The sequence below is a fragment of the Podarcis liolepis genome (genome assembly GCF_965112155.1).
Source record: "Podarcis liolepis genome assembly, chromosome: 6".
NCBI lineage: Eukaryota > Metazoa > Chordata > Lepidosauria > Squamata > Lacertidae > Podarcis > Podarcis liolepis.
Window position 1 is genome coordinate 35,527,063 of NC_139559.1, and position 14,301 is coordinate 35,541,363.

The 14,301-nt window shown below is 42.4% G+C and overlaps 1 protein-coding gene and 1 long non-coding RNA gene across 2 annotated transcripts in view; one reads left to right on the forward strand and one right to left on the reverse strand.

The window, feature by feature from the left end:
• Window positions 1-9,112, reverse strand: part of LRIG2 (leucine rich repeats and immunoglobulin like domains 2) — a 48,690-nt gene extending 39,578 nt beyond the window's left edge. Inside the window, exon 1 of the mRNA XM_083508832.1 lies at window positions 8,604-9,112. Coding sequence (XP_083364958.1) covers window positions 8,604-8,848 — 245 coding nt within the window. The 5' untranslated portion in view covers window positions 8,849-9,112. The remainder of the gene's footprint in view (window positions 1-8,603) is intronic.
• LOC310709453 lies at window positions 9,095-11,296 on the forward strand. The gene is made up of 2 exons (XR_014527524.1): window positions 9,095-9,243; window positions 10,943-11,296. It is a non-coding gene; the product is annotated as an uncharacterized lncRNA (long non-coding RNA).
• Window positions 11,297-14,301: the final 3,005 nt, after the last annotated feature.

The following is a 14,301-nucleotide window of genomic DNA, read 5'->3' on the forward strand; positions in this document are numbered from 1 at the left end:
AAAATCACTAAATACACAGAAGAATAAGCCTTGCTGAAGCACAGATAGCATGGCTTCCACAAGGGTAAGCCTTGTCTCACTAACCTATTATCGAGTTCTTTTACAGTATCAACAAGCATAATAGGGAGAAGTGATCTACTTGATATTATGTATGTGGACTTTTAAAAAAAGCTTTCAACAGACCCCCCAAGTAAGTTTGTTGTTGTTGTTGTTGTTTAGTCGTTTAGTTGTGTCCGACTCTTTGTGACCCCATGGACCAGAGCATGCCAGGCACCCCTGTCTTCCACTGCCTCCCGCAGTTTGGTCAAACTCATGCTGGTAGCTTTGAGAACACTGTCCAACCATCTCGACCTCTGTCGTCCCCTTCTCCTTGTGCCCACCATCTTTCCCAACATCAGGGTCTTTTTCAGGGAGTCTTCTCTTCTCATGAGGTGGCCGAAATATTGGAGCCTCAGCTTCACGATCTGTCCTTCCAGTGAGCACTCAGGGGTGATTTCCTTAAGAATGGATAGGTTTCATCTTCTTGCAGTCCATGGGACTCTCAAGAGTCTCCTCCAGCACCATAATTCAAAAGCATAAATTCTTTGGCGATCGTGAAATAATAAATAAGCAGTTCCTATTCCCCAAGAGGAGCTCAACAGGAAGCAACGAGTAGGAATAAAAGGACAACGTTCCTGATGGAGGGAGGTAGACAGTAGAATCCCCTAAGGATCAGTACTGGGACCTGTGCTTTTTAACTTGTTCATAAACCATCTGGGGTTAAGAGGTGAGCAGCGAGATGGCCAAGATGCTAATGATACTAAGCTGTTCAGAGTTGTTAAAACAAAAAGGGATTGCAAAGAGTGGAGTTGGCTGGTAAAGGGAATGGAGAAACTCCCCTATGAGGAAAGGATGTCAAATTTGTAGCCTTTTAGTTTAGATAAAAGGTGAGTAAGAGGAGAAGTGATAGAAGTGCAGAAAATTATGCATGGCATGGAGAAAGTTGATAGAGGAAAAGCTTTTCTCCCTCTCCCATAATGCTAAAACTCATGAACATCCAATGAAGCTGAACATCGGAGAAGTCAGGACTGACAAAATAACTCTTCACACAGTGCACAGTGATGGCCACCAACTTTGAAAGAGAATTAAACAAATTAATGAGTGTAAAGGCAATCAATGGCTACTAGAGAGAACAGGATGCTAGATGAGATGGGCCACTGGCCTGATCCAGCAGGTTCTTGATATGTTCTTAAGAATGACTACAATACACTTGCCAAAACAAGTACTTTTTAAATTACAGACTTTATAGTTTTAAAAGAGATAAATCATTGTTTTGTTTCATTCACTGCATGTTATAATAATGGAGAAATGACAGTGACAGGGCACACACTTTACATGCAGGTGGTCCTTGGTTCAATTCCTGGCATCTCCAGAGGTGGGAAAGACCCTGTTTGAGACCCTGGGGAGTTGTCACCAGACTCGACAGTACTGAGTTAGATGGCTCAGCAGCCTTGAGCTAAATTTTTTATAATGTAACAAGCAAGAAAAGGAGAAAGTGTGTTGTAGCTCCTCTTCTTTTCTCCACAAATATACTAGCCTTTTCCCCTACTTTTTGTTGGAAACCAAATACTGAGTTAAAAGGGGGGGGAATTGGGAGGGGACACAGAAGAGAACTTCCTTTGTTTCAGATTAAGTAATTGTAAAATCATAAACTGTCTTGGCTAGGACTGGCGTTAAGAACATTTAAAATTTAATTAAGATAAATACTTGGCTATAATACAAGAACTATTTATTTTCAAGGTGTGAACTGATTTAATCCCAAACGGCTTATAGGTTGTGAGTTCTTGCTCATCTCCACCCTTTCAATTTAGTGAATTTGAGGAAATTAACACATATGTATTCCCAATCTTACATGTTTACTTTGAAGTATGTATCATTGTGCTCAAAGACGTTCAACATTTATTTTATTTCAAGGTGGTCTAAGGGCATGCAGAAGACCCTAGGCGCAGTCCCTAGTATCTCCAGGTAGGGATGAGAGATACTCTGCCTGAAACCCTGGAGAACTGTTGCCTGTCAGCATAGACAATACTGAGCTATGGTTTGATTTGGTATATGGGTGCTTTCTATGTTCCTAATAACACTTCATCACTACAAGGACGCCTTATGGAGCAATTAAATGATCCCCACTTTCTTCCCCCGCACCTCCTGATTCTGTCCCCAACCCTCCAGAGCAGATTTGAAGGCACACACAAGGGGAGGAGAGACAGGAAAGCACACTGCACTAGCACATAAAAACCACCCATACTTTTTGTCGTAAGAAAAGTCAAAGCAACTAAACTTCTCTACAAGACTAAGGATTTGAGTGCTTTGCATTAATCCAATGAGCACTACACCTACAATCCAGAGAGCTAGCAAATACACAGAATCATAGAATTGTAAAGCTGGAAGGACCCTGAGGGTCATCTAGTCCAACTCCCTGCAATGCAGGAATCTCAACTAGATCATATATGACAGGTGTGTATAGCTCATCATAGGGTACATCTTCTAATTTATGGGCTTTAATTGAGTACTTGACACACTCTGCAAATGCTTTTTTTGGGGTGGGGAATATGATGCTCAGACATTGTTTGTTAATGAAGAATCCTTTCCCAGAAAGACACCTGGGCTATAGATACAGATCACAGTTAAAGCAGTCACAGTTAAAGCAGTCAATCCATAAGACAATACCATCATCCATTCTCCACATGGACACCATGTTAAAATGCATGGATTGGAAGTTCAAGTGGAGATTTTGAATGGGAAAAAATATGTTTATTTAAAAGATAGAGAGGCAAGGATGAACTGATGGTGTGCCTTCAACATGGTGAGTGAAATAATGCAAGATGAAATCTTATATATAGCAAGTCAGACCAAAAAAAGGTTAGAAAAAAGTAACATATCCTTACATACTTTGGAAAGAGAACAGCAGCCCTGACAAGCAAGATCAAAGGCCTATCCAGACCAGCAATACATTTCAGGGAATGGCCAGGGCACAAAAGCAAAATGCTCTCCCATAGTTTGTCACCAGCACTGAATACTGCAAATTATATAATGCCTCTGAACCTGGAGGTTTTATTTAACTATCAGTTTGACAGATTGTGAATGGATCTATCACTTTTGCCCTGCTTAGGGTGGTGCACCAACTGCAAGTAGACTTAATTTTTGCAATGCACTCTAAGTGGGACTTCCTTTGAAGAGCCTACAGAAACGTCAGTTGATCCAGAATGTATCAGCAACAAAACTAGTTGATGTTTGTCTACAAAACTAGTTGATGTTTGTCTACATGAGCATATTATACCTGTTTTACAACAGCTGCACTAGTTGCCTATTCACAATTCAAACTGTTGCTGATTATCATTGAACTCATAAACAGCATGTGCTCAGGATCCCTGAGGGTTTGTCTCCTCCCGTATCAACTTGCCTCCACCCTAAGATCCATTAGGGAAGCTCTTCTTCATGTTTTGATTGTGAACAAGGCACAGCTGGTTAGATCACAGAAGTGAGCCTAGATTGTGGAACTCCCTATCTTGGGTGCCAGTTTGGCCTTCTCTCTCCTTGCTTTTTGCCACTTTAAGACGTTTTAGTATTAGTCCAACAGGCATCTGACATGCTGAGTTCTTCAGGATACTTTTGTGATCTTATTTTAAAGACTGGTTGCATCTTCTGCACTTGCCTTTTTTTCTGATGTTGGACGCCTCTTGAATTCCATTGTTATTTAAAATGTTAGGTCCCTGAGCACTAACAATTCTGTAGAAGAGTGGGCTATAAATATTTTTAATATCACCATAGTCTGTGGACTCCCTGTACAGCATGCACAGGGTCAACAACTCTTGGCTGGTATTGACTGCAAGTGAAGGTTTGTCATCATGAACCAGCTGCCACAACTTGGGAGAGGGGCTTGTCTCTATCACTATGCTAAGCTAAAATTACTGATTTCTTTTTTAAGTTGACTGCTATTGCAAAAGAAAATGGTATCATCCTCTGGCTATCAAGTGATAAAGTAAAAACAGAATTAACTAAAAGAAAAATGTTTAGTTTAACAGTAACTATTAAACAGTAACTGTTAAACTGCGGGAGGCAGTGGAAGACAGGAGTGCCTGGCATGCTCTGGTCCCATGGGGTCACGAAGAGTCGGATACGACTAAACGACAACAACATTAAACAGTTTTTAAAAGGGAACAAGGATTAGAAATCATAAAGCATTCATGTAAAAAATAAAAAGCAAGTTTCAATGATGTATTCAAAATTAGATCAAACAAAATTCTAGATGCATACATTTTGCAGGATGAGTGTCAGGAAGACTGCTTTAAGGTGCTTAAGGTGCTTCTGGTCTTACTTGCAAGGCTGGTTCCAGAGAGCAATGTGGCAGGCATGTTCTTGACCCACCTGGCATTTGTATTATGAGGTGCCACCAGGCACTATTTTGTCCTCGGTGCTATTAAATGTCCATGTGAAGACATAAGGAGCAATCACTTCAGGATTTGGAGCAAAGGGTCATCAGTATGCTCTTGGAGCTTGATGAAGACTTTTTAAAATTACAGCATCTGTGTATCTGAAGAAGTGTGCATGCACACGAAAGCTCATACCAAGAACTAACTTAGTTGGTCTTTAAGGTGCTACTGGAAGGAATTTTTTTATTTTGACTATGGCAGACCAACACGGCTACCTATCTGTAACTAAAATTACAGCAGATATTTTAAATAATTGTTTCTGATTTTACAGTTAACTTTAAACCATTTTATTCCCACTATATCCCTTTTGTACACCACTTAGAAACTATAGTGTTAAGCAGTATATAAGTGGTTGAAAAAATGAATAAAAGATTTCCCTGCAGTTTGGATGAAGCACTAGAGGACTCTCAGCATGCTCAGTGAAAATGGGATGCTGACTAACTGTTGAGGTTTGGAGGGGCGGAATGGAATGAAGAGACTGGAACCCTGAACAAAGGATTTTCACACTGTAATGTTTTGTTTTAGGGCTCCATGTGTTACCATCTATATGCTGTTTGGTATAAGTCTTGCACAACAGAACTAAGCCACACATTTATTACACAATATGGAAAGCTAAATGCCATATGACGTGGCTCTCTTATCTTGATTAAATAAAGCCCACGCTCAGTAGCAGAGCATTCTCTAAGAGGAGGAACCACAAGCAATGATAGCACTTTTCTAAACCTTTAAAAGCAAAAAACATTTTTTCAATTAAACTTAGAGAGCAGCTAGCAGCTGTTCACCAGATTTACTTAATCAAGCAAAGTAGCAGAAAGCATCTCATGTACTTCTGCCTGCAATCCCAAACTCATACACAGGAACATTCCCCACTGAATTCAGTGGAATTTACTTACAAGTCGATATGCACAGGATCAGACTGCAAGACTGGTAAAGCTCTTTCTCTCATACAATTCATCCTGGACCCTGCGGTTGGTAGGCTTGTTGCACTAGGCAGTGAGGTAGGTCTACGAGAGCTTTCTCTGTTGTGGTCTGACTGTCAAATATGCTATTGCTTGAAGCTGAGAAGACAGAGACCCTGACAGGTTTCTGCCACTAAAGCATTCTTATTCTCCAGGCATGTGAGGTAAAGTAGTGAGACCACTTTTGTGTTTAAGTACTTCCAGGCTCTTCTGCTTTATTTAAAAAAACCCAAAAACTTTTAGTGGCCATTTTAACTAACATACATTCTTTGTGTAACAGCTGTTTATTTCATGGCACCCTAGAAATCACTATGTGTGATGGTCTATAATTTGGATAAATAAATTAGGCATAATATTCAGAAGTATCAAAAAATGAATCTTAGATTTAAGATTAGACTGCACTAAAGGATTACATACACTTCATAAACATCTATGCAGAAAAGTAATCAGATTTCAAATGGGGGTTTTACACACTTACAACCCATTTCTTCCAAAGATCAATATTTTTTTTAAAAAAATGATGCTACAGCTCCTTTATTTAGGAAGACATGTTGTGAAGGAAAACACATTAGTCTTGTATGCACATATACATCCGTGCATACAAAACTAATGGAAATTCTGAACTGTGAGGCCAACAGGACATAAAATGCAAAAGGTCTGTGACATTTATAACCAAGGAGCCTGTATACATTTGGGCTTTGCACAGAAATGTTACAGACCCCATTGTTTATAAGTTTTTATCATTTTTTCACTCTGTACCCACATGTGTATATATAATCTGCCAACTGAGGATAAGACTTCATGAATCTTGACAAAGTGAGCTCAAGTCTACAAAATCTTATGCTGGAATACATCTGTTGGTCCCTAAATTAAAGGCTGCAATCTACTCAAAAGCCCACTGAATTCAACTGGGCTTACTCCCAGGTTAAATAAGGTTAAGATTGCTACGTAAATTAGCTGCATTTCATTCCAACAGGACCTAACTGAGTCATGGTAAGTTTTTCATACTGATGTCAATAGGATCCAAGTTCTGGATTTTAAGTGCCACAATACTTTTTCTTGTGTACATGGCAAGTTTAGCCATCCTCTGCGTTATTGTGCAGATTTAGACATGTGACAAAAAAATAAACAAATCACACTCCTCTGGCTTGACTGTAATATCCCCAAGATATTCATAGTCACCTAACTAGCAAGTGCCTTCCACATCCAGTAGCAATACCATTATTAGGAAGCAGTACTCTCATAATTAAACAACTTGGCATTAAGGCCAACTATGAGAGGTCAGAAACAGCCCTGGGCTCATGACCAATGACTAGAAGTGTCTCATCAGGAACAAAAACAGTAACCACACTGCAAAAAAAATCCCAGTTCTGTCTTTCACAATATGAATTGCAGACAGATTCCATTTTTACAAGTAAAAACAATACAAATACATAAATGTGCACTACCTTACCTTTTTCACTTGCCTTTGGTATGCTATTTACAGACACTAGCTGACTACACAGAATAATATTTAGCATAGGGTTACCTAAACCATCAATGATGCTTCAGTGTCTCACTGAATAACACAAAGACACATCCCAGGATCTTCCCTAAGCCAGGCAAGACTACTAAGTTTAGCAGTTGTCCCTCTCCCAAGTACTGTGATTCCATCAAGGGGTCTCGTGAACTTCTCACAGAGAACTTCCAGTACCTGCAACCTACTACAATTACCAAAATTAGTTGCTAGAAGTTGAATTGGTTTATTTGGTACATTTATATCCCATCTTTTCTTTCAATGAGCTCAACATGGTATACATGTTTCATGACAACTACACTGACATAAAAACTACCAGCATGTATATTTGAGTGGATAGACACTAAGCAAAGGAATACTGGGGCAACTTATTTTCATGAAGACAGCCCCAAATTTGCCAATCAGAAAAGGGGCACTCTTGAAAAGGTTGGAATCAGAACTACAGAAACAGAAACAATAAGAGAAATAATGATGGTAACTGATGTTCAAACTTTAATAACCATTTTTAAAGGAAACAAGAGTCATGCTATATAGCTTTATATATTGCTCCACAATAACCCATATCTAATATACCACTAAGTGATATTTGTACAAATTGTTCAGTGAGATAACTGACAGGCAAGTGTAACATCTGTGTAACATGATAAAAGGGTCCACTCATGGGAGAATAGCACAGTAACTACCTAGTCCTTTATCTTCTAGTGAACATACTTCAACACTTCGTGGAACACTGTCACAAGCTCCTTAATGACATTGAAAACAGTCTCCTATCTGCCTGCCTTGAAGTAAACATCATCTGATAACAGGGCTGAGCAACTGGTGTCCTCTCCAGATTTTGTCAGACCCCAGTTTTGATAATGACTACTGACCATGCTGGCTAGGCTGATGAGAGTTGGGAGTCCATCAACATCTGGAAGGCCAGAGGTTCTCCACCCCTGCCTTAAAATAACAACACTGTCGGATTTCCCTGATTGTGGACACTTAGCCAATACAGCAAAACTCCACAACTGGTGTTTTGGTCTTCTTTGTGTGTTCAGCAAAAGTTAACAGACCATACCACAGATTCACCAAGGCCAGGTTCAGACTGTCAATAGCAACTCCTGCCAACTTTTATCAAGACCAAGTAGTAACGCTGTCTGAAAAAAGTTCCAATAAGCGATAATACGACACAACAGAAACCGGCAGGCGAACTATGCTGTTGTAACAGCAGCAGAACCCAAAGCGGACCCCTTCACACAAACGAGTTGCGCGTGAGCGTCCCACCATTTGGCGAACAAACACAAATCCCCAGTTAGGAGGGCGAGAGAGAAGACTCATAAGCAGTTCCCATTGTTTTGAGACACGAACTTGGCACCTGCAAGCGAGGGGATCCACAAGATCATCTTACCTGCCCATCCTTCAGCATCCACGCATACAACCACCCCCACTCAGCTTTGCCCCGCGTCAAGGAGAAAAAGCGAGACGGGAGGCGAGAGTTGCCCTTTAGGATCTGAAAAGGACAACTTCTGAAACCCCCACTCAGGATACCGCTTTGCCCGTGACGACTGAGGGGGGAGGTGGAAGCACCTGCCGTGTCTGCGGGGCGGAGACCCTCCTGCCACGGTGAAAAAGCCCCGCTGGGGAACGTGAGGAGGGAGACGCAGAAAAGAGGAGACTCACCTGACGGAGGGGCCACCGCTGCGAGGCAAAGGCGAGAGCAGGCCCTGCTCCAGGCTTCGGCCGGACAAGCGGAGGCGGCTGCAGTCCAACACACCTCGCCGGCAAGAGCAAGGCGAGGCGGCGCACGGGTCCCCGGACGCCCCTTGGAAAAGAGGCGGGAGGGGGAGCAGCAGCAATAGCAGCGCCGCCGGCGGGAACAGCGCCATTGGCGGCGCCCCCCGGCCAGGCCCGGAGCTCCACCGCATCCTCCGTCCCTCTCTTTCTCTTTCTCCCCCCCCCTTCCCCGCCCCCGCGAAGGCCCTGCCAAGCCAGGCCTCGCCGCTACGAGCTCGGCCTCACGCACGCCCCGCCCCCTGCTTGCTCCCCTCGGCCTGCCCGTGCGCAGAGCGGAGCCCACAGGGGAGGATCCGGCCTGGGTCTGGCCGAGCTCTGCGCACGCGCGTCGAGCCTTGGGAGAAGGTTCGGAGGAGGAGGGGCGGGGCCGCGGAGGCGCCTCGGGCCGCGGGAGGGAGGCGCTTTGAGCGTCGGCGGAGGAAAGGGCGGGGCAATTGCACCGCGGGGTGTGAAACTCCGCCCTCTATGCTCACCTTTGCCGGCGGTGGCAAGGTTGACTCGAGCGCCTTCAGCAGCCCGGTCCTAGGTGTGTTTACCCAGAAGTAAAGTCCACTGTTTTCAGCGGGCCTTACTCGTGAGTAAATAGGAGCGGGGCTGCGGGGCTTATCTATCCACTTGCGGGGATTAGGCGTTGCCCTTCGTCCGCCCTCCCGCTCCGTACTTGCGGGATAAAAGGGATGTGGTCAGCCCCGAAACTGTGCGACCCTCACCGTCTCATAAATACAGGAGTCCAGTGGTTTTTTTATATATATATTTAATCCCTACACATCTACCCATCAAATTCCACATTATATCCATGTCTATGAACAGAACCATGAAAATCAGGGACCTGGCACTTCCCAGCGTCACCATTGTGCCGTGAATCTAAGGCATTGATCCTGCTGATCTTACATTTTGTTATTGTTTAGTCGTTTAGTCTTGTCCGACTCTTCGTGACCCCATGGACCAGAGCACGCCAGGCCCTCATGTCTTCTACTGCCTCCCGCAATTTGGTCAAACTCATGCTGGTAGCTTTGAGAACACTGTCCAACCATCTCGTCCTCTGTCGTCCCCTTCTCCTTGTGCCCTCAATCTTTCCCAACATCAGGGTCTTTTCCAGGGAGTCTTCTCTTCTCATGAGGTGGCCAAAGTATTGGAGCCTCAGCTTCACGATCTGTCCTTTCCCGTGAGCACTCATTTCCTTCAGAATGGAGAGATTTGATCTTCTTGCAGTCCATGGGACTCTCAAGAGTCTCCTCCAACACCATAATTCAAACGCATCATTTCTTCAGCGGTCAGCTTTCTTTATGGTCCAGCTCTCACTTATATACATCACTACTGGGAAAACCATAACTTTAACTATACGGACCATTGTTGGCAAGGTGATGTCTCTGCTTTTCTTACATTGATTTCTTCAAATCCACCATCAAAGTAGAACTCAAACCCCTCCTATGAAGGGTGTCCCTCAGTGTGTTTGGTTGACCATGCTAAGCTGTCCCCTCCCCATTATCTCAGTGTTATCTGTGATCCCAAACAAATGCACTTATCTCCTTTCAGACCATTCCAGTGAGGGCTGGAGCATGCAAGGCCAGCAAGCACAGAATGCTGATAGCAGGGCTGGTGTGTTATGCCCTTATGCCCCTTGCTCAAGCTTGCATTAGGCCTGAACAGTGCTATGGATCTTTTCGATTTCTTCAGGAACCCCCTCCCCCCGAATACCACTATCAAAGTGCAGGTATCAGTGTCCATGGATTGTACCACAAAAAATATCACACACACATCACTTTCTGATGCCACTACTACACAATCCATCCTGGAGTCTGCAGAGGAGGCTGTCATTTCTTCTCATAACAGAGCATCCAAAAATTCTATCTGTAGCCTTTTCTGGTCTAGCTGCTGTTAAATGACCTGATTAGGGCCTTATCTTCTTGAGAAAAAATCAGGATTTTCTCCATGCTCTTGCCCGTCAGAATGGGTGCTACCATTAGGCAAGGTGAGGTTATTTGCCTCAGGCAACAGAGGTTGAGATGCCATTAAAGGGCATAAAACTGCCAATTATTTAGCTTATTATAATATTTTCACAATGTGAAGGCGCCATTTATACTTTCTGCCTCTGGCTCCAAGTGTTATGGGCCATCTCAGTTGCCACCTCTCGTGTCAAGTGAGATGGGATTCTAAGCAGGGGTTGTGCTCCGTGTGTTTTATTAGACTCCAACCAACTTACACTTTCCCTTTTCTTTTTACAGATGGCTGACGCCTTTCATCTTGGCTGTGAAGTTCATTAAACCTGCAGCAACATCTTATAATGCTATGAAGTTTGAGAGGATGACTTGGAGAAGTGTCCTAGAAACTGGTAGCTAGTCCTAGAAACTGAAAGGGCAGAACTATCGGACAACTTGACTTATTTGGCACTGAATCAGAAAAAGAGAAAGATGCCAAGTGCCTATGGTGGGTTGGCCTCAGACATAAAGTGTGATACAAACTGTGATGGGTTACACCTGCTGTTGAAAGTCATGTAAATGGTGTATTCAGTGGCACATACGTAGTTTTCCCCAATAATAAAGTGTGATAAAATGAACTAAGAAACTTGGAACAACTGATATATGTTTGGCCTTGGTTTGATCCAGTATAATACAGAGAATACATAGGTCACAGGATAAAGTAAAGAGTCTGTGGCACCATAAAGACTAACAAGTCTATTGTAGTATAAGCTTTCATGGACTATATAATACATACACAGTGGAGGGCTGTAAACTGTAGTCCATAAGAGTTAATGCTGTATAAGCCCACACACCCACACAGCTTTTTTTAAAATAGCACTATTCACCATTACGGAGTATCACCACCTCTTTTTTTGCTGCCCATGGCAGCCATTTTATGCTAGCACCCTCAACACTTTTGTCAAGATATTTGCACTGGTACCTCATTTTTCACCAAGAAAGCACTGTATGGCGGTGGGGAGAGTGTGTGTTTTAAGGAACCCAAGAGTCTTTGTTGTGTTTGCTGCAACAGACTAATGCAACTACCCTTCTGGAAATAGAATATACCATAAAGTAAATGATATCGGTATAATAAGGTTACCGTCTTTCGATTTTCCAAAAGCAGAAAACAAACAAACCAGTGCTTATTCGGGTTACTCTTAGGACTCATGTACCTTTTAGTATTTGCAACGCAACCACAAATCTAACATTCTGTTCCCATCACAGCATCTCCATGCTCCTTGAAAAGACTTTGCCTGTTGAATTTATGTCTGATGTGCACTTGTTGAAGGCACAGAATACCTGTCAGAGAAGATAATGTGTACAGTGCCTCTGGTCAGGCAAAACAGAGCAGTACCAAATAATAATCCATTCAATATTGAGTAATTCTAGATCATATTGAATGGGAGAAAATTAAACACATTCTTCTCACTCAAAACCGAAATATGAAAGTGTTCAACTTTGGGTAGATCATGCCCTATGTACTTAATATAGAAAGAACTCTAGGTGAATCTTCAAAACTCTTTGGTCACTGTGCTCTTTTTGCAATAATACAAATTCTTCCTATGCTGTATTCACATTTCTCTTTCTTCTTAGCAGAAGCTGCTCTTAGTTTGAAATTTCCATTAAGTAGCAGCACATTCCATTGTACTCCTGTATTGTAATTGTTGTTAGCTGGTACACATCTGTTAATTTTGAGAGGAAGTCTTTTCTAGCAGGTTCAACCCAGTCACACTTACATTGTAACTATATCAGCTCTTTCCCACCTCATATGACAAATTTGTCAAGTTTCTGTTTCTCTCTCTCTCCCCCTTAACTGTATTAGAGGTTGATTACAAAGTGGGCCTATTGTGATTTCTTGTGCTAAATATGCAAGAGGTTTGCTTACTAACAAAGGATTATAATAGACACTGTAGCTTTTTTTTTTAAGGAAGTCTGCTGTTTGCCCTGAATCTGAGTGTTTGCTGTCAATTTACATTAAAGAGAAAATATTTTTCACTGTATATATATATAACAAATCATGGAACAATGAGGACAGAGAGGAGAATGCGCACGTGAGGTTGCCATGGTTTGGAAAACACCATGTCTGTATTGAACCTTACTGTATTGAACCTCACTGTCAAAACAAACAACCTGCAAAAACAATTGAGCATAGATATTTGTGGTATTACCTTTTGCAACCATTTCCTTATTCATCTCATAGCACTTTTCCAAATCCCTAGATCTGAAAAAGCAAAATGAAGAGAAGGGATACAGCCAGACTACTGAGCTAAGGCCCCTCCCTAGAATGAATGCATATAACTAGGTAGAGAAAGACACTGTGGTGGCACTGTTTAAGTACCTGTTTCCTGTAAATCACTGACACAATTACCTATGTTCCTTCTTTCCATTATATACAGAGGAACAACTTAATGTGAGCTACCACATATGATTAAAATATAATATGGAAAGTGGTCCTCTTAAAACTCAACTGAAATCATTTATTTTTAAGTGCTTTCTTACTAAAGCTACAGGAACAACTGACCTGATTGTGAGCCTATGATGTGGGAGAATATCCCACTGAAATTTAGTTGCTTGGGGTTGCAGCCCTATTCTCACTTTAGGGAGCAAATCCCATTGAACTCACTGGGAGTCACTTCTGTGTAAGGCTACAGAGAGGCCAGACTGTAAAAGCTGAACATTTGCTCAAGGAATGAGAAAACACAAAAGTGTATAAGCCACTTTTTGGACAGGTTTATGCCACCAACTAAGAAACTGTTGTGCATGAAATTATAAGTTGTTAGCTACAAAACCCTTAGTTCAAATCTTGCCTTGGCATGAATTTACTTGGAGACCTCAAATCCCTGTCTCTTGGTCTCAGCCATGCATTTGCAACTTGGGTTCAATACTACCCAACTACTTGACAAGTTAGTGTAATAGTGGTCAGCAAACTTTTTCAGCAGGGGGCCAGTCCATTGTCCCTCAGACCTTGTGGGGGGCCAGACTATATTTTAAAAAAATGAACAAATTCCTATGCCCCACAAATAACCCAGAGATGCATTTTAAATAAAATGACACATTCTACTCATATAAAAACACGCCGAATCCTGGACTATCCAAGGGCCGGATTTAGAAGGCAATTGGGCCGGATCCGGCCCCCGGGCCATAGTTTGCCTAGCCATAGTAGATAGCAAAAAGGAGTTATCACATTTCCAAATATAATCCATACTTTTTTTTTAACAAAAAAAATAATACTTGGAAATGTGATGTCAAAGACTGAGCTTGCTACAACACTTCTCTTCCAGGTGTTAAAATTCTTTCATATGCAGTATAACTCTTCCTTTTTTAAAAAAATTAATCACCTATGTAGACCTTCACATCCTCTGATGTTAGAAGAATAGCTGTAAAGGAAGTACCTAGCCACACTGTTTGCTATGCTGATTTGTGACAGGAGCCAGTGGCAGTCTGCTGAAAGTGAATGTTTAGGGGCATGCTAAGGTATGGTATGGGACACAGGTGGCGCTGTGGTCTAAACCACGGAGCCTAGGGCTTGCCAATCAGTAGGTCAGCAGTTCAAATCCCCATGACGGGGTGAGCTCCCATTGTTCGGTCCCTGCTCCTGCCCACCTAGCATTTCAAAAGCACTT